The sequence below is a fragment of the Ornithorhynchus anatinus genome, chromosome 2 (genome assembly GCF_004115215.2).
Source record: "Ornithorhynchus anatinus isolate Pmale09 chromosome 2, mOrnAna1.pri.v4, whole genome shotgun sequence".
Taxonomy (NCBI): Eukaryota; Metazoa; Chordata; class Mammalia; order Monotremata; family Ornithorhynchidae; genus Ornithorhynchus; species Ornithorhynchus anatinus.
In genome coordinates this window covers 148,225,028-148,243,609 of record NC_041729.1, presented here as the reverse complement: position 1 = coordinate 148,243,609, position 18,582 = coordinate 148,225,028, and the positions used below count along the sequence as shown (strand labels likewise).

Here is an 18,582-nt window from a genome sequence, read left to right as displayed (position 1 = left end):
CCTTGTCTTCCCTCCCAAACCCTGTCCTCTCCCTGACTTTCCTGTCACTGTGGACAGCACTACCATCTTTCCCGTCTCAAAAGCCCGCCACCTTGGTGTCATCCTTGACTCCTCTCTCTCATTCACCCCACACATCCAATCCATCACCAAAACCTGCCGGTCCCACCTTCACAACGTCGCCAAGATCCTCCCTTTCCTCTCCATCCAAACCGCTACCACATTAGTACAATCTCTCATCCTATCCTGACTGGACTACTGCATGGAGAAGCAGCGTGGCTCAGTGGAAAGAGCCTGGGCTTGGGAGTCAGAGGTCATGAGTTCGAATCCCAGCTCTGCCACTTGTCAGCTGTGTGACTGTGGGCAAGTCACTTAACTTCTCTGTGCCTCAGTTACCTCATCTGTAAAATGGGGATTAAGACTGTGAGCCCCATGTGGGACAACCTGATTCCCCTGTGTCTACCCCAGTGCTTAGAACAGTGCTCTGCACCTAGTAAGCGCTTAACAAATACCAACATTATTATCCCAGCTCTGCCACTTGTCAGCTGTGTGACTGGGCAAGTCACTTCACTTCTCTGTGCCTCAGTTCCCTCATCTGTAAAATGGGGATTAACTATGAACCTCACGTGGGACAACCTGATCACCCTGTATCTACCCCAGCGCTGAGAACAGTGCTCTGCACATAGTAAGCGCTTAACAAATACCAACATTGTTATCCTCCTCCTTTCTGACCTCCCAACCTCCTGCCTCTTCCCCACTTCAGTCCATACTTCATTCCACTGCCCGGATTATCGTTCTAAAGAAACATTCAGGACATGTCATCTCCCCTCTTCAAAAATCTCCAGTGGCTGCCTATCCACTTCTCTATCAAACAAAAACTCCTCACTATTGACTTTAAAGCTCTCCATCACCTTGCCCCTACCTACCTCACTTCCCTTCTCTCCTTCTCCAGCCCAGCCCACACACTCCGCCCCTCTGGTGCTAATCTTCTCGCTGTGCTTCCTTCTTACCTGGCTCACTGCCAACCCCTGGCCCACGTCCTACCTCTGGCCTGGAACGCCCTCCCTCCTCAAATCTGCCAATCACCCTTCCCCCCTTCAAAGCTTTACTGAAGGCACAATTCCTCCAAGAGGTCTTCCCAGACTACGCTCCCTTTTCCTCAGCTCTCCCTCCCTTCTTTATCACCTCAACTAACTCCCTTTGCTCTTCCTCCCTCTCCTCGCCCCACAGCACTGATGTATGTAAATATATATATATATATAATTCTATTTATTTACGTTGATGCCTGTTTACTTGTTTTGATGTCTGTCTCCCCTTCCCCGCTGAGACTATAAGCCCTCTGTGGGTAGGGATTGTCTCTCTTTTTTGCTGTTTTGTACTCTCCAAGAGCTTAGTACAGTGCTCTGCACACTGTAAGCGCTCTATAAATATGATTGAAATGATTGAATGAATGAACATGGTAAAGGGGTTGGTGGTGAGAAAGATGAGATCAAGGCACAGTGAGAAAGCTGGTGCTAAAGGAACGGAGCGTGTGGGCTGGGCTATAGTAGGAGATCAGTGAGGTGAGGTAGGATGGGAGAGTTGAATGAGTGTTTTAAAGCCGATGGTAAGGCGTTTCCGTCCGAAGCGGAGGTGGATGGGCAGCCGCTGGAGGTTCTCTGGCATGAATACCAAAAGGTCTTGTCTTGTCATGCCGTCGAGTCGTCTCCAGCCCATAGCGACTCCACGGACTCATCTCTCCCAGAACGCCTCACCTCCAACTGCAGTCACCCTGGTAGTGGATCCATATAGACTATCAGGAAATTTCTACTATGAAACTGCAGCAAAGATGTTACGTCTTTGGAAGAAAGAGTGGCAAGAGTTCTTTGGAAAGACCGAGTCCTAGGGAGCTGGGAAGAGGCCACCGAAGAGACAGCTCCCCAGGTCTCCTGGGGAGATTTGCCTTTTTGAGAACCCTTGCCTTGGCTACCCACTCTAATCCCTTTCATTAGACAAATGCTTAGTGCTGAATTCAAATAAACAATCACATTTTGATGTTTACCAGGAAAATGAACGTTACACTAACGAACAAAAAAAAAGAATGAGAGTATGGCAGTTTCTGTTTTTAGTTTCAAAAAGGTACTTTGATCCAGGATCCCACAGCAAACTCATAAGCACAACCAGCTATTTTGTAACACGTGCTGGTAGTCACAAGGGGACCAGAAGAGATACTGTGAGTGATTAACTCAACTTATCACCATGATTCAGGTGTATGTTTCTGATTTTGAAAATGATTCTTGAGGGGAATGGTCCTATTCATGGGTGTGAGTGAATGCAAAGGCCAGTGCAATCAATCAATCAATCAATATTTATTGAGTGCTTACCTTGTGCAGAGCACTACACTAACTACTTGGAAGAGTAACAATATAGCAATACAACAGTGTTGGTAGACAATGAGTCTATACAGTCTAGAGGGGGACGAGTGCAAGTCTAGTACAAGACCAATGCAACCAGCGGCTTTGGTTACATGTAAGGATATAGCCTAACTGGATTAATGGGTTTCTCCCATTTTTAAGCCTGCCTTTTGGGCGCTAGCAATTGTCTGGCTGCAAAATAATAACAATAATAGTTAAGCACTTACCATGTGCCAAACCACTGTACTAATCACTGGGGTAGATACAAAGTAACCAGGTTTAAATTATTTATTCATATTAATGTCTGTCTCCCCCTCTAGACTGCAAACTCATTGTGGGCAGGAAATGTGTCAGCTTATTGTTATTGTACTCTCCCAGAAACTTAGTACAGTGCTTTGCACATAGTGAGCACTCAAAAAATATGATTGAATGAATAAATGAATGAATGAAAGGTCTCATGTGGGACTCACAGTCTAAATAGGAGAGGGAGAACAGGTTTGAATCCCTCTTCTGTAGATGAGGGAACTGAGGCACAGAGGATAAGAATGATATTTATGGTATTTAATGCTTATTTTGTGCCAGGCACTAAAGCGTGGCTCAGTGGAAAGAGCCCAGGCTTGGGAGTCAGAGGTCATGGGTTCCAATCCCGACTCTGCCACTTGTCAGCTGTGTGACTGTGGGCAAGTCACTTAGCTTCTCTGGGCCTCAGTTACCTCACCTGTAAAATGGGGATTAACTGTGAACCTCATGTGGGACAACCTGATTACCCTGTATCTACCCCAGCGCTTAGAACAGTGCTCTGCACATAGTAAGCACTTAACAAATACCAACATTATTATTATTATTACTAAGCACTGGAGTGGATCCAAGCAAATCGGGTTGGGCACAATCCCTGTCCCACATGGGGCTCACAGTGTCCATCCCCAATTTACAGACGAGGACACAGAGACATAGAGGCGTGAAGTGACTTGCCCAAAGTTTCACAGCAGACACTTGAGGAGCCGGGAGTAGAACCTAGGTCCAGTGACTCACGGGCCCTTGCTCTTTCCACTAGGCCATGCATTAACTTCCATTCCCAAGGGGGCATGACCTCTTTGATATAAGGTACATCCAAAACTTTTCTTCAACGGCTAACCTCCACAAGGCTGGGCAAAGTGCTCCAAGTGATGCCTGCATTCTTTGTGGGCAATGAATTCTCATCATCACGCTGCGTCCCAGTCTAATGGAGCATAACATGGCGCTGACACTTATAGATGGTGAAAATCGAGTGAAAAAAATACTTAGTCACAGTGCTCTGCACACAGTAAACACTCGGTAAATACCACCATTTGATTTTAAAGATATCACGATTAATATATTATGTTCAGTTTTTAAATGTGTTTTAGGTACTAGCGTGATGTCTAAGTGGAGGTCTTGAGGCGAGAGAAAATAAAGGGTTATAGAGCCAGTAAGAGGTATATTTGGGAATCGTAACTTACCAACTTAATTGTTCAAACCACATATCTGAAGATCTTCTGTTGTGTGGTTGGCTGATAATATTCGGACTTCCAGCCAATTTGGAAACCATGAAATCTTCATAGGTTACATTTCCAGGTTGAGAAAATGATAGATTCTGCAAAAATCAATTTTATACGTAGTATGAATGATATCGATCTGTATAGTTATATACACTCTGACCATGCAGGTCATTCTAAAATGGGTGAGGAGTAATAGGCATATTGTTCATATTTATATTGATGTTATTGATATGTGTTTACTTGTTTCGATGTCTGCCTCCCCCTCTTCTAGACTATAAGGCCGGTGTGGGCAGGAATTGTATCTCTTGCTGAATTATACTTTCCAAGCCCTTGGTACAGTGCTCTGCACACAGTAAGCGCTCAATAAATACAATTGAATGAATGAATGAATGAATTGTAGACGATCGTATTGGGATAGGGCTATAGGGGAACCAAGGTGTTCCTTTTTGTCCATGGAACAATTTAGATTATATCCCAAGATTTTCCTTAGCTACTCTAGCCTGATCCATTCACTGCCTGAATCACACGGGATTTTCCCCTAGCTGAACTAATCTAGGTTTTGTACTCCCAGGATTGTCAATCTTCCACAGTCTTTTGGGAGATGATACCTAGCTAGCACCTCAGGATTACTATAATAATAATGATAATAATAGTATTTGTGGTATTTGTTAAGCACTTGCTATGTACCAGGCCTTGTTCTAAGTGCTGGTTTAGATACAAGATCACCGAGTTGGACACAGTCCCTGTCCCACAGTAGGACTCACAGCCTTAATTCCCATTCTAGAGATGAAGGAACTGAGGCACAAAGAAGCGAAGTGACATTCATTCATTCAATTGTATTTATTGAGCGCTTACTGTGTGCAGAGCACTGTGCTAAGCGCTTGGAAAGTACAGTTCGGCAACAGATAGAGACAATCACTACCCAACAATGGGCTCCCAGTTTAGAAGGGAGAAGTGACAGAGCTGGGATTAGAACCCAGGTCCTTCTACTCTAGGATCCATACTCTTTCCATTAGGCCACCCTGCTTCTCTATTAAATCACTACCCTCATTCAGCTACAGAAACTTTTACTCCAGCTGAGTTTGCCCAGGTCTCCTTCCGGAGCCATGTCTTATGGTTGAAAATACAGCTCTTTTTCTCTCAGGGGGTTATCTCGTCTCCTCCTCAATAAGGTGTTTTCAATATGAACTAGCACCAAAATACAAAAACACACAGGCTTTCCTTTGTATACTAAAATGACACAGAGTATTCAAAACTTAAAATAGATTTTAGTAATCAGCAGAATCCCATGCCACAATAAATACTGAAAATCAGCTGGCATCAGATAACACGAATACACCTATATATGGACAAAAACGTGAAACAGAATCCTTTACAAAATGCCAACTTTCCTTCTCTTCTGGATTTTGGATGAACTAGAATCTAGGTTCTTGGATGGTTGCAGAAGCTACTTAATCCATGATTCTGTCTGACTTCTTCAGCCGTTGGCTTTCTTCTCAGCATGACCTTCTTTAGCACAGTGGATTGCATGCAGATATTCTCCCTGGCATTGAAGTCCCGACTTCCTGCCTTATTGGTGCCTGACCAGTTCCTGAATTAGTATTGATTTGGGTCTCAGGGAGGTCAGCAGATTCCAAGGATCCCTGACTCAATTCAGGTAGCTCTGACTGCGACTGTGCAAATAATTCTCCCTATGTCATAGTTCTGTGCAGACTTCAAACAGCTTTAAGCTCATTTTTTACTTTTCCACTCTTTTGGTCTGCAGCTCGTATATTTAATTACCAAATCAATTTTGATTGCCAATACGGTGTTTACTAGAAGGTGGCCAGTCCATGTAGTCAAACTCTTCAAGAACCTCTATTGGCTGCCCTTCCCCCTCTACATCAAACAGAAACTCCTTACCATTGGCTTTATGGCACTTAATCACCTTGCCCCCTCCTATCTTACCTTGCAGATTTCCTACTACGACCCCATACTGTCAATACACTCCTCTAACATCAACCTACTCACTGTATCTTCATCTCATCTATTTTGCCGCTAAGCCCTTTCCATGTACTGCCTCTGGCCTGGAACTCCCTCCCCTTTCATATCCGACAGGCAATCACGCTCCCCACCTTCAAAGCCATATTAAAATCACATCTCCTCCAAGAGGCCTTCCCTGACTAAGCCCTCATTTCCCCTTCTCCTTCTCCCTTCTGCTTCATCCTCGCTCTGGAATTTGCACCTTTTATTCACCCGCTCCTCAGTCTATAACACTTATGAACATACCCACAATTTATTCATGTATCTCTCCCTCTAGACTCTAAGCTCTTTGTGGGCAGGGAACATGTCTACCAACTCTCTTATAGTGTACTCACCTGAGTGCTTTGTACAGTGCTCTACACAGTAAATGCTCAATAAATGCGATTGATTGATAGAAGTGAAGAGTTTCACGCGACAGAGTATGCAAACTAGATCGAGGCAACTGGAAGGCATTAAGCAGAAGCAGCTGGCCTAGTGGAAAGAGCATGGACCTTCTAATCCCAACTTTGCCAATTGTTCTACCAGTTGCTTGCTGTGTGACCTTGGGCAAGCCATTTGGCTTCTCTGTTCCTCAGTTTCCTCAACTGTAAAATGAATATTAAATACCTGTTCTCCCTCCTACTTAGATTGTGAGTCCCGTGCTGGATAAGGACTGTGTCCAAAATAATTAACTTCATTCAATCATATTTATTGAGCACTCACTGTGTTTAGAGCACCGTACTAAGCACTTGGGAAAGTACAATACAACAATCACCAGTGACATTCCCCAGCAGTGCGGCTAGAGAAGCAGTGTGGCTCAGTGGAAAGAGCCCGGGCTTGGGAGTCAGAGGTCATGGGTTCGAATCCCGACTCTGCCACTTGTCAGCTGTGTGACTGTGGGCAAGTCACTTAACTTCTCTGGGCCTCAGTTCCCTCATCTGTAAAATGGAGATTAACTGTGGGCCTCTTGTGGGACAACCTGATCACCCTGTATCTACCCCAGTGCTTAGAACAGTGCTCTGCACATAGTAAGCGCTTAACAAATACCAACATTATTAGTATTATTAAAATGAGGGAGAAAGACATCAATTAACTTGTACCTACCCCAACACTTTGAAGAGTGTTTGACACACAGTAATACCATAAAAAGAAGCCACTGGTCCAACCCTTTAAAGAGGGCTCTAGAAACCTTGACCCTCCTTAACCGAACTACATTACTGTTATGATGCAGTTTTCTCTCATTTACTCCTTTACTTCCTACAAGTGTTACTACCGTACTGCATCCAGTCAGTCCGGGGCACTGAGTGTCAATAAGAATTTATTGCCCAGAAAATAGAGCATCACTTATAGTACATGGATGGGCAAAATTAGGAGACATCTCAGGCTTGGCTGAGGCAAAAGGATTAAATGTAAGATAGCTCATGGAGAAGGTATCTTGATGAAGCAGTGTGGCTCAGTGGAAAGAGCCCGGGCTTAGGAGTCAGAGGTCATGGGTTCGAATGCCGGCTCTACCACTTGGCAGCTGTATGACTGTGGGCAAGTCACTTCACTTGTCTGTGCCTCAGTTACCTCATCTGTAAAATGGGGACTAACTGTGAACCTGATTACCCTGTATCTACCCCAGCGCTTAGAACAGTGCTCGGCACGTAGTGAGCACTTAACAAATACCAACATTATTATTATTATCATTATCACTATATCATGGTCTTTTCTCATTGGGGTGTTAGTTGATGGGGAATGGTTTCCCCGTCAGACGATTCCTGGGATCAAGCATCCCCAGTCTGCCTAAAAGTGTACGTGATTACCAACGATGCTGCTTCAGTGTCTGAAACAACTTCCCTTCTCTACGTATACCCCGCTTTGACACTCCTACTATTTTGCAGCTCTGGTCTCTCTAGTTGCACAGAGGACAACTGCATATTTTTTGTTGCCATTTTTACTTATTTTTTTTTAATGTGGATTTTTGCTTTTGCCATGGTTTTCACAATACAAAGAATTTCCTTTCTCCATCTTACCGTGCCAAGCTTACTTAATCAGCAGTCATTTGCCAAATGGGTATGCCATTCCCCTCGGAATCATTGGTGTATGAATAATGCTTACTCATTCATTCATTCAATCGTATTTAGTGAGTGCTTACTGTGTGCAAAGCACTGTACTAAGTGCTTGGAGGAAGAGTTCAATATAACAATAGGCAGACACGTTCCCTGTCTACAACGAGCTCACTCGAATGGCAAGGGGCCTGAAAAGATGCCCTACTGCACCTGGATATGTATCATGGTCAGAGTGTGCAAGAGTACGAGGAAATATCTCTTAAAGACACCATAAGCTCGTTGTGGCCAGGGACTGTATCTGTATATTGTTATACTGTACTCTCCCAAGAGCTCAGTACAGTGCTCTGCACATAGTAAGCATTCAATAAATACAACTGACTGACTGACTCATACTCAGGAATGCAACTTCAATGTTGGAAAAACCTTCATCAAAGCAATGGACATGTCTACTAATTTACACCCATCCTCAGCGCTCATTCAATCGTATTTATTGAGCTCTTACTATGTGCTCATGTGAACATCAATCGATCTGTGCTCGTACTGTGTGCAGAGCACTGTACTAAGAGCTTGGGCGAGTACAATATAACCGTTAGTAGAGTTAGTTAGAGTTAGTAGACATGTTTCCTGCCCACAAGGATCTTATCAGTCTGGAGGGGGAGAGGGACATTAATATACATAAATTATGGAGATGGATATATGTGCATAAGGGATGCAAATCCAAGTTCAAGGGCATATGTATATTCAGTCGTATATTAAATAGTTCATTTAGTTATTTCATCCCAACATATTCTCATTACCACATATTATTTCATTATTCCTCCTCCTGCTCCCTCTACTTCTAAAAAAATTTTGTATGCCTGTTTCTCCCACAGTATTATAAGTTACATGTGTTTTGTTTGGGGTATACTTAATACCCTTCTCTGTACACTATAGGCATTCAATAAATAATATTGATATATTAACTGAGCTGAGATCTCTGACCCATTATCTCCATAATCACGACAAAACTATAAGGTTTCCCCCTGTAGACTGTGCACTCCTTTTTTTTAAAAAAAAAAAAGTTATTCGTTAAATGCCTACTGTGTTCCAGGCACTGTACTAAGTAATTGGGTGGATACAAGCTTATGTGGTTGGACACAGTCCATGTCCTACCCGGGGCTCACATTTTACAGATGAGGGAACTGAGGCCAGAGAAGTTGAGTGACTTTCCCAAGGTCACACAGCAGACAAGTGGTGGGAGTCCTTCTGACTCCCAGACCTGTGCTCTATCCACTAGGCAACATTGCTTCCATCTCTGTGGGTAGATATTGCATCTATCAACTCTCTTGTATTGAACTTTCCCAAGCATTCAGCACAGTGTGGTGCATACAGTAAGCACTCAATATGATTGATTGATGTCAAAAAGGACACCTACCTACAATTCCATTCCAACATCCCTTGCTCCTAACTAAGTTCTAGTTTGGATGGACCATTAGTCTGATCCAAGATGATATTTATTTCCTTATATTTTAATTAGTAGATTAGAATAGTTAATGAAAATTCCAAGATTCCCCAGCTGGTGAGGTAGTTAGGGCCATCCTAACTACCTGGGAGGTTTCCACCCCACCACATGTTGTCCACATGTTAACCCAGGGAAAGCTACCTTCTGAGAAGCTTCCTTCTGAGCAGGTGGGAGACTTGAACTCAGGAAATAGAATTTGGCATATTTAGAAAATATAAACATCTCGATCTACTGCATAATTTTTCCTGGGATATAGCAATAGTAGCTGTTTACTTATATGCATTTTCCATTCTTTACATAGCAATGTCTCCAAAATATTCTCAAAATCAATAAAAAATAGGTAAAATTTCTTAAAAATACATTATTGTACATGGACATGATCATATATCACAATAAATGTTAAAATGGTAATGGAAATCTTGGGAAATTTAATTTCCAAAACATGAATGCCTGTTGATAATGTATAAAATAAGTATTTTCTGATGTACGGTTGCTATACTTCACTGATGAAATTTACTACAGAAATCTTAACTCTCTAGAAACCCCACGTCTGCAGTTTAAATGAGACTTCACTGACCATGCATGAACCTGAATTGCTTTCAACACACTGGGCCCTAAATTTGAGTCAGTCCACACACTAAAGTATTTTCTAGATCTGTCCAGAAAGAAAGGAATACGCAACGTCATAAAAACTTAATAAAATGAAATAGTTAAGTGTCAATTGAAAAACACCTGCTCTTTTTTCTTTTCTTCAAAGGCAATTTCCCAAGGACTGGCACTGGCATTTTGGTTAGAAAACTGAATGTGAGATGACCATTCAGCAAAAAGTGATGTTGGAGAGACACTATACTTTTCCACTCTGCTGTTCTGGTCTTCCTTTCCAGAGTGTGTGACTTTTGACTCCATGTAAAGTGGGAACTATGAAAAGAAAACATGCTAATGATCAGAAAATCATAATGGTGAATATATATCCTTAAATTAGTCCAACTAAAAGAAAAATACGTCTTGCAACGTAAGAAAAAAATGAAAGCAAAGCAAAAGTAAACAAAATGGAGCATTCGCTGAAAGTTCTGAATGCTTGTGGGACAGTGTAACAGCCCAGATAGGCATGTGGCCTTTCTGACAAACTATTCAATTATATGGACTTGGATTATTCTATCTTTTGTGGCTCCAGAGATGATATAACGACGAACACATTCTCTAGTCAGGTGTGCTGACTAACAAGTTCCTACTTATTTTTTCCCCAAATGAAAAAAAAACACCCTAAAAATGTTAAAACATAAATTCGTGATGATTCTTCTGGCTTTTCCACCCTGGCCCAAATCCTTTAGGTTCCACTTCTTCTGGCCGGTCATGACCAAAGTTCCTGGTTCTTTCTCCCTCTCAAGCCAAGTGTAGGACTATAACACCTCAAAATAAAACTGACCTTAAATTAATCCAGTTTTGTTGACCTGTCGCTGCTGGCAAAACCTTGTCTTGCCCCTCTCTTTCAGAAATGTAATTTGAGGACCACATCATATCGTTCAAAATAGAATTGGTTCCTTTCTCCAATGACCCCCTTGTACTCGAGCAAACACTTTGTGAAGTCTCAACAACGCCCAAGGAAAAGATTTGACATCATCTATCAAGAGCTCAGTCTAAATCTGTGTTCATTTGTTATATTTCAGTGAAAAGTAAACTTGGAATTAATCTGGGATCTGAGCATTGCAGTTTGATATTGGCAATCCTCCACTTACAATTTCTTGAGTTCCAACAAATGGTACTTCTGATGTTTCTGTATCAACACTATGTCAACTTTCTGAAACGTTATCACCTTTGTGACATTGGTTCCATTTAGCTCAGTTTACTAGTGCTTTCTGTGGCAATCAAGTGTGTAACACCCCACCTCCCTTCTCTCTAGCCTCTCCCCCACAACTGTATTAAAAACAAAAATGCACAAAAACAAAAAATGCTTGAAGGGGCAGGTGTCAGGTGTAGAGACATGGGACTTGCGGGGAGGGAAAGATGGTGAGCAGAAACCATGGGATGAGAAGCTGGGGAAAGTTTAAGGAGGAAACAACCTAATCATATCCATCCACAAGCCCATTTTTGGAATTTAAAAAAAGGGGGTCAGTGGCAAGGAAAAAGAAAGTGCAACGTTTGTCTTTGCGTTTTACGTTATTTGTATGCAGAGGGAATACATTTTGTACATTACTGAACTACATTTATACTTTCAACCTATGTGATTTTGGGGTCAGTATGACTGTTATTTGCCATACGGACTGCTGTTCATCTAGTGAAGAGAGTACAGTTCTGTCTCAGGAGACCTGCTGGAGCTAGTTCATCGCTAGGAAAGACTTCTGACTGAAGAATAACTTCAGCAGAAATCTTAAAAAATAGGTGGCGAAACTGGGCAGTAAAACCACCGCAAGTACTATGGCAACCACTTGTTAGGTCGTGGGAGTAAATAGTAGTAATATAGGTAACAGCATTTTTTGAGCTCACTTATCGCAGTGTACTATACTAGGCATACAGCATTGGTGTTATGCGGCAGTAATGCCAGCCAAAAGTTGGTCCTAGAAGTAAGAAAGCTTTGTGTGCCTAGCTAAATGTGCTGTACCTACATGTTCACTGCATTCTGTGTCCCAGCAGGATCATGGCTAGAGTGGAGAAGAGAATGCAAGGGAAAGTCTGCCTAATCACTCTCATTCCTAACAACTCCTTCATGCAGGTCCTCTGTCAAAATAGAGGTTCATCGTTTGTTCTTAGCAGGAGACTCATCTCCATAAATACATTAATGTAGCTGAATTATCCGTGTGTGATTCAATGTACAATTTGGGGTATTTTTAGTAAGAAGAGGATATCTAATCCTCGATCAAGATCCTCAATAGCATTTTCTGAGCACTGGCATACAGAGCACTGTACTAAGCACTAGGAAGAGAACAAAAGAATCCTCAAGGAATTTAGTCTAGTGAGAGATCAAATTCCCCATTTATATATATATATTCCTATGAGAAAATAGGATCTGCCTTACAACATTTCAATTTACAATGCAGTTTTCAGAAACCAATTGTGTTCTAAGTCTAGTGACTGCAAAATCATCCCATTTTGGCAAACAGAATGCTCAAGAAAGCAACATAAATATTAAAAGTCTGGGAAACAATCTGCTCACCTCCTAGATTTGAGGGGACTGTTACAGCCAGCCTTATATAAAACCTATGTATTAATTTAGGAAATAGTTACATTCATAAGATCTCCTATAGCCTCCAGTACCAAAAGGAACTTTAGAAATCCTAGACAGAAAAGGTCGGAAATCATCACTTTAAAACAAAAACTATCAAACCACACCTTAGAGATTATTCCCAAAAACATTTTGGCGTTTAGGGCCTTCAGAGTCATGTCCTAATGTTAAAATTATTTACATTATTATATTCTTTGAAAATATTCTCACCTCGTTCGAGACATACTTCCTTGTATCATCTAATCCATGCTGTTGTTTACTAGTAAAAACACAAAAGTGAAGTAAGATTAAAAACAAAATTAACTGCAATGACATTGATTTTCTGTAAATATATTTTAAATTTATTCTGTTTTATACAGTAGTTAGGAATTCCTATAAAAAGATATGTAGTTTTTTAAAGAACATAAAATGTAAGTACTAGATTTTTATAAATCTCTTCTGAAATTCCATTCACTGAGCCAGTAAAAGATTGGCTCCAACTCTTGGGAATCAATTATTTTTTGGCTTGTTAATTTAATAATGGTTAGTACTAGAACTCACAGTGAGCTTTTACCTCCATCAAATCTGCTTAAAAGCCCTGTAAATCTAAATGAATAAGCTACCTTTGACCCACAGACTTCTCCTGATGGCAATTAATTCCCTAGCCTGAGGTCGACTAGAACCTTAACCTAGGCTATTCATCTAGGAAATGGGGACCAAATTGTGACTATTCAATTTATAGAACAAGGTAAAAACTGCATGACTATCTCTCCTAGGGCAGGTTAAGTAAATGTGTATCTGGCTGGTACAAGGAATTTGTGGCACTCAGGAAATATAAATTCTCTAAAGGCAAGTAAGACTGAACTTAAAGAGCTGAGGGAGGTGAAGCATTACACTGACATGTCTTTAGGTTTGTTGTGAAGCAGTATTCTGTCCGATTTTAGCCTTCAAATTTCTGAGAAGGAAGTAGGCCCCGGGGAAGGAGAAGATTCAGCAGAAAAAGCAAAAAAAAAAAAACCTCTTACAGAAAAGCTCCACCTCCAACTGATGTTTCTGGACCATTCTTTCACCAGTTCAAGGAGGAGGAGCCCCAGATTCCCACCGAAGCAGGGGTGGAGTGAGAAATTTGATTATTCAGTATGGAGGCATATGGATTAGTGAGCTCCAAGGAAACTACATGGTGGCTTTGTTGCCAGGTGCAAAGTAGATACTGCAACGAAGTGAAAAAAGTTGACAGAAATAGTTGGCTCCAATCTGATGAAATGAGTTTAATGAGAAGCAGCATGGTGTAGTGGATAGAGCATGAGCCTGGGAGTCAGAAGATAATGGGCTCTAATGCTGGCTCCATGTGTGACCTTGAGAAGGCCATTTCCCTTCTCTGTGCCTCAGTTCTCTCAACTGTAAAAGGGGATTTGAGATTGTGAGCCCAGTGTAGGACAGGGACTCTGTCTAACTTGATTTGCTTGTACCCATTCCAAGTGCTTAGTACAGTGCCTGGCCCACTGTAAGCACTTAACAAATACCACAGTTATTATTTGATACTGATCATTTGGAGAATTGAAGAAGAAAGGTCTTAGAAGAAAAATTCAAGTTGGCGGGCAGAAAGCTGAAGCCCAGTACCTTCGTGACAGTGTTCACTGGAATGCTGCCCCATCTACTGTGAGGGCAACAGGTAGACAGAATCAAGAGTCTCAGTGTGTGGATGAGATAATGGTACAGAGAGAAGTTTAGACACATTTTGAACTGGAGGAATTGGGGATAGGAGATACCAAAACACTCTCAGGCTGCTAGCACTTAAAATTAAAACTGTGGTTGAGCAATTTTTAAACAAGAAACTAGAGAAAATCTGGAAATGCAAGAAAACGTAAGACCCTGATTGGCAGGAGGAAAGTGGCATGGTGGTTTGAGGCCAACGATGTGTTGGGAAATCAGGAGAAAAGGGAAAGAAGGTCTGAAGGGGATAGGGTGTGTCACTTAAGGATACTCTGGAGGGTGATTCAGCCTTTCATCAGATTGGAAAATCAGTAGAGGTGGAAATCAGCAAAGAAGTAAAGCCAGATATACAAATATTCTCACACTATTCCGCAGTTACCTAAAAAATAAAACGTGAAGATGGGCAGCTAGTGAGGCCCTCGATATAACTGGCATCTCTCATTCTTGGTGGAAGGAAGAAAACCAAGAGGAAAGTAATTTGACGGGCAATGAACTCTAAAAGAAAGACAGGGATGGGAGGACAGGGTGTGGCCCTCTCTGCAAGGCATAAGATAAAAAGTATTAGCTTCAAAAAGCTTAGATAAGTAGTAAAATTTCTTTCAGTATAATCTCCGTACTTGGCAATGAAAGTAGCAGGAGAGTAATGAATACCCTCGGGACTATAACTAATGGCTGGTGTACAAGTGTACAAAACCTTGCAAGGTAAAATGTAGATCAAGCTTAAAAACAAGCATGAGTGGTAGGATACCATGGCTTTATTTGCTGTTGAAAGAGATGCCCGACGAAATGACAGATGGGCCTCAGGTCTGAAAAGCTCCAAGGAAATGCTGACTGCCACCAAACTTTTGAACATTCCAAGCTGGTAATAATAATAATAGTGGTGGTATTTGTTAAGTGCTTACTATGTGTCAAGCACTGTTCTAAGCGCTGGGGTAGATACAAAGTAATCAGGGTGTCCCTCGTGGGGCTCACAGTGATAATCCCGATTTTACAGATGAGGCAACCGAGGCACAGAAAAATTAAGTAACTTGCTCAAAGTCACACAGCTGATAAGTGGCGGAGCAGGCATTCGAACCCATGACCTCTGACTCCCAAGACCTGGCTCTTTTCACTAAGCCACGCTGCGTAGTGCAGCCCTGTAACCACTACCATAGCACTGATGGAAATTCCTTCCTTCCTTCATTCAGTAGTATTTATTGAGTGTTTACTATGTGCAAAGCCCAGTACTAAGTGCTTGGGAGCGTACTATCGTACTCTGATAATAAACAGTCACATTCCCGGTCCAAAATGAGCTTACTGTCTAGAGACGAGTTTACAGTCTATAGATACCAGTGGAACTTGCCCCGTCAAAGACAACGGCCATAAAAACTAAAGCCATGAGTTTAAAGAACCAGTCAGAATAGGAAGGATTGCCATCACTCAAACTTCCAAAGAAGCAGTCGTGGCACCTGGATTCCATGGAATTCCTGAATAAAAGCTTCCTAAAACCTTCTGCACATAAAAAAATGCCATAACCCCCATCTTCAAGACACAAAGTCAAGAGAGGGAACTGGCAAAAAATACCCATTTTCTACTGCTTGCCTTTATCAGGAAGATTCCAGCCAAAGTGCCCCTATTAAGCAACCAAAAACCATAGTTAACCATGCCCTCCCTGAGTACCAGAGTGGCTTCAGATGAAGTCAGAATGAAACAGACATGGCCTGTGAAAATAACAGAGACAAGTGAAGTACAGAAACTCCAGAAAAACATTTGGACTGAGTTTGAAGGTTTTACACAAGTATTTTACACTACCACAAATCAGGGCTCTGATGATAATAATAAGCAAATTTGGCTGCTCCTGTGTGAGAAGCAGCGTGGCTCAGTGGGAAGAGCACGGGCTTGGGAGTCAGAGGTCATGAGTTTGAATCCCGGCTCTGCCACTTGTCAGCTGTGTGACTGTGGGCAAGTCACTTCACTTCTCTGTGCCTCAGTTGTCTCATCTGTAAAATGGGGATTAAGACTGTGAACCTCATGTGGGACAACCTGATTACCCTGTATCTACCCCAGCGCTTAGAACAGTGCTCTGCACATAGTAAGCGCTTAATAAATACCAACATTATTATTATTATTATTAAGTTCCTCAAGATCAAAGGTTATTGATGGTGTGACTGGTCAACAAACTGGACTGGTGAGAAATACTGATACTGGCAGGATATCCAAATAGCGGTAGAAAGGAACAGCAAAAGGGGTCCTATACTAGCTGAAAAGGCAAAATAAAGATCATGGCGAAGTACTGGGGCACAATTGCAATAGACAAACCAGTCTGGAATGTGACAGAAGGAGGGTTACATTTCTTATTCAGATTTCAAAACGGTAACAAACACTGTGTGTAATAAATGAAGGCCTGTTGTTACTCAGACACAGTGTAGTATTTGTGAAGGTCAGATAGGCCTTTTCATCCATACCCATTCAATAGTATTTATTGAGCGCTTACTATGTGCAGAGCACTGTACTAAGCGCTTGGGATGAACAAGTCGGCAACAGATAGAGACAGTCCCTGCCGTTTGATGGGCTTACGGTCTAATCGGGGGAGACGGACAGACAAGAACAATGGCACTAAACAGCGTCAAGGGGAAGAACATCTCGTAAAAACCGATGGCAACTAAATAGAATCGAGGCGATGTACAATTCATTAACAAAATAAATAGGGTAACGAAAATATATACAGTTGAGCGGACGAGTACGGTGCTGTGGGGATGGGAAGGGAGAGGTGGAGGAGCAGAGGGAAAAGGGGAAAATGAGGCTTTAGCTGCGGAGAGGTAAAGGGGGGATGGCAGAGGGAGTAGAGGGGGAAGAGGAGCTCAGTCTGGGAAGGCCTCTTGGAGGAGGTGATTTTTAAGTAAGGTTTTGAAGAGGGAAAGAGAATCAGTTTGGCGGAGGTGAGGAGGGAGGGCGTTCCGGGACTGCGGGAGGACGTGACCCAGGGGTTGACGGCGGGATAGGCGAGACCGAGGGACGGCGAGGAGGTGGGCGGCGGAGGAGCGGAGCGTGCGGGGTGGTCGGTAGAAAGAGAGAAGGGAGGAGAGGTAGGAAGGGGCAAGGTGACGGAGAGCCTCGAAGCCTAGAGTGAGGAGTTTTTGTTTGGAGTGGAGGTCGATAGGCAACCACTGGAGTTGTTTAAGAAGGGGAGTGACATGCCCAGATCGTTTCTGCAGGAAGATGAGCCGGGCAGCGGAGTGAAGAATAGACCGGAGCGGGGCGAGAGAGGAGGAAGGGAGGTCAGAGAGAAGGCTGACACAGTAGTCTAGCCGGGATATAACGAGAGCCCGTAATAGTAAGGTAGCCGTTTGGGTGGAGAGGAAAGGGCGGATCTTGGCGATATTGTAGAGGTGAAACCGGCAGGTCTCGGTAACGGATAGGATGTGTGGGGTGAACGAGAGGGACGAGTCAAGGATGACACCGAGATTGCGGGCCTGCGGGACGGGAAGGATGGTCGTGCCATCCACGGTGATAGAGAAGTCTGGGAGCGGACCGGGTTTGGGAGGGAAGATGAGGAGCTCAGTCTTGCTCATGTTGAGTTTTAGGTGGCGGGCCGACATCCAGGTGGAGACGTCCCGGAGGCAGGAGGAGATGCGAGCCTGAAGGGAGGGGGAGAGGACAGGGGCGGAGATGTAGATCTGCGTTTCATCTGCGTAGAGATACACAGCTTATCATCAAAAAAGCATGATCTGCACGTGTATAAATGATAGCTAGATTATAAATCACAGGATGAGGTTAAGGGGAATGAAATGAGATTGGGGAAGCTACGGACTCAGATTGGCAGTGGAAAATTTCTATTTTCCTCACCCAGACTGGCTGTATAACACTTTAGTATGGGAAGGAAAGGTAAGGTTTGGGTAAGGATAGAAGGCTGCTTTCGGAAACTACTAGCACCCACTAAGAACGATAGGGTAGTGTACTTGACTCTTTGAGAGATAGGAACTCATCCAGTGGGTTTATGTGGGGAATTTGCTTTGCAAATGATCACAACACATTAAATTTAACATTCTTCCCAAACAAAATATATTACATTTAGAAAAAGGAATACTATTAAATGTGATCTTTAGGGAAAAGAAGAAATAGTCATAGCTAAAAAAAACCACCAATCTGTAGGAGGACTAAAAGATGTTTCAGAATACCGTCGCAGGAACCCAGAGTAAAATGAATACCTCAGAACAACCACCAAAAAATA

The 18,582-nt window shown here is 42.6% G+C and overlaps 1 protein-coding gene across 1 annotated transcript in view; it reads right to left on the bottom strand.

Moving 5' to 3' along the window:
• C2H12orf40 (chromosome 2 C12orf40 homolog) overlaps positions 1 to 18,582 on the bottom strand; it is a 70,609-nt gene that overhangs the window by 20,162 nt on the left and 31,865 nt on the right. Inside the window, exons 5-7 of the mRNA XM_029057990.2 lie at positions 12,891 to 12,939; positions 10,193 to 10,378; positions 3,869 to 4,002 (exon numbers count right to left, since the gene is read on the bottom strand). Of these exons, the coding sequence (XP_028913823.1) occupies positions 3,869 to 4,002; positions 10,193 to 10,378; positions 12,891 to 12,939 (369 nt within the window). The remainder of the gene's footprint in view (positions 1 to 3,868; positions 4,003 to 10,192; positions 10,379 to 12,890; positions 12,940 to 18,582) is intronic.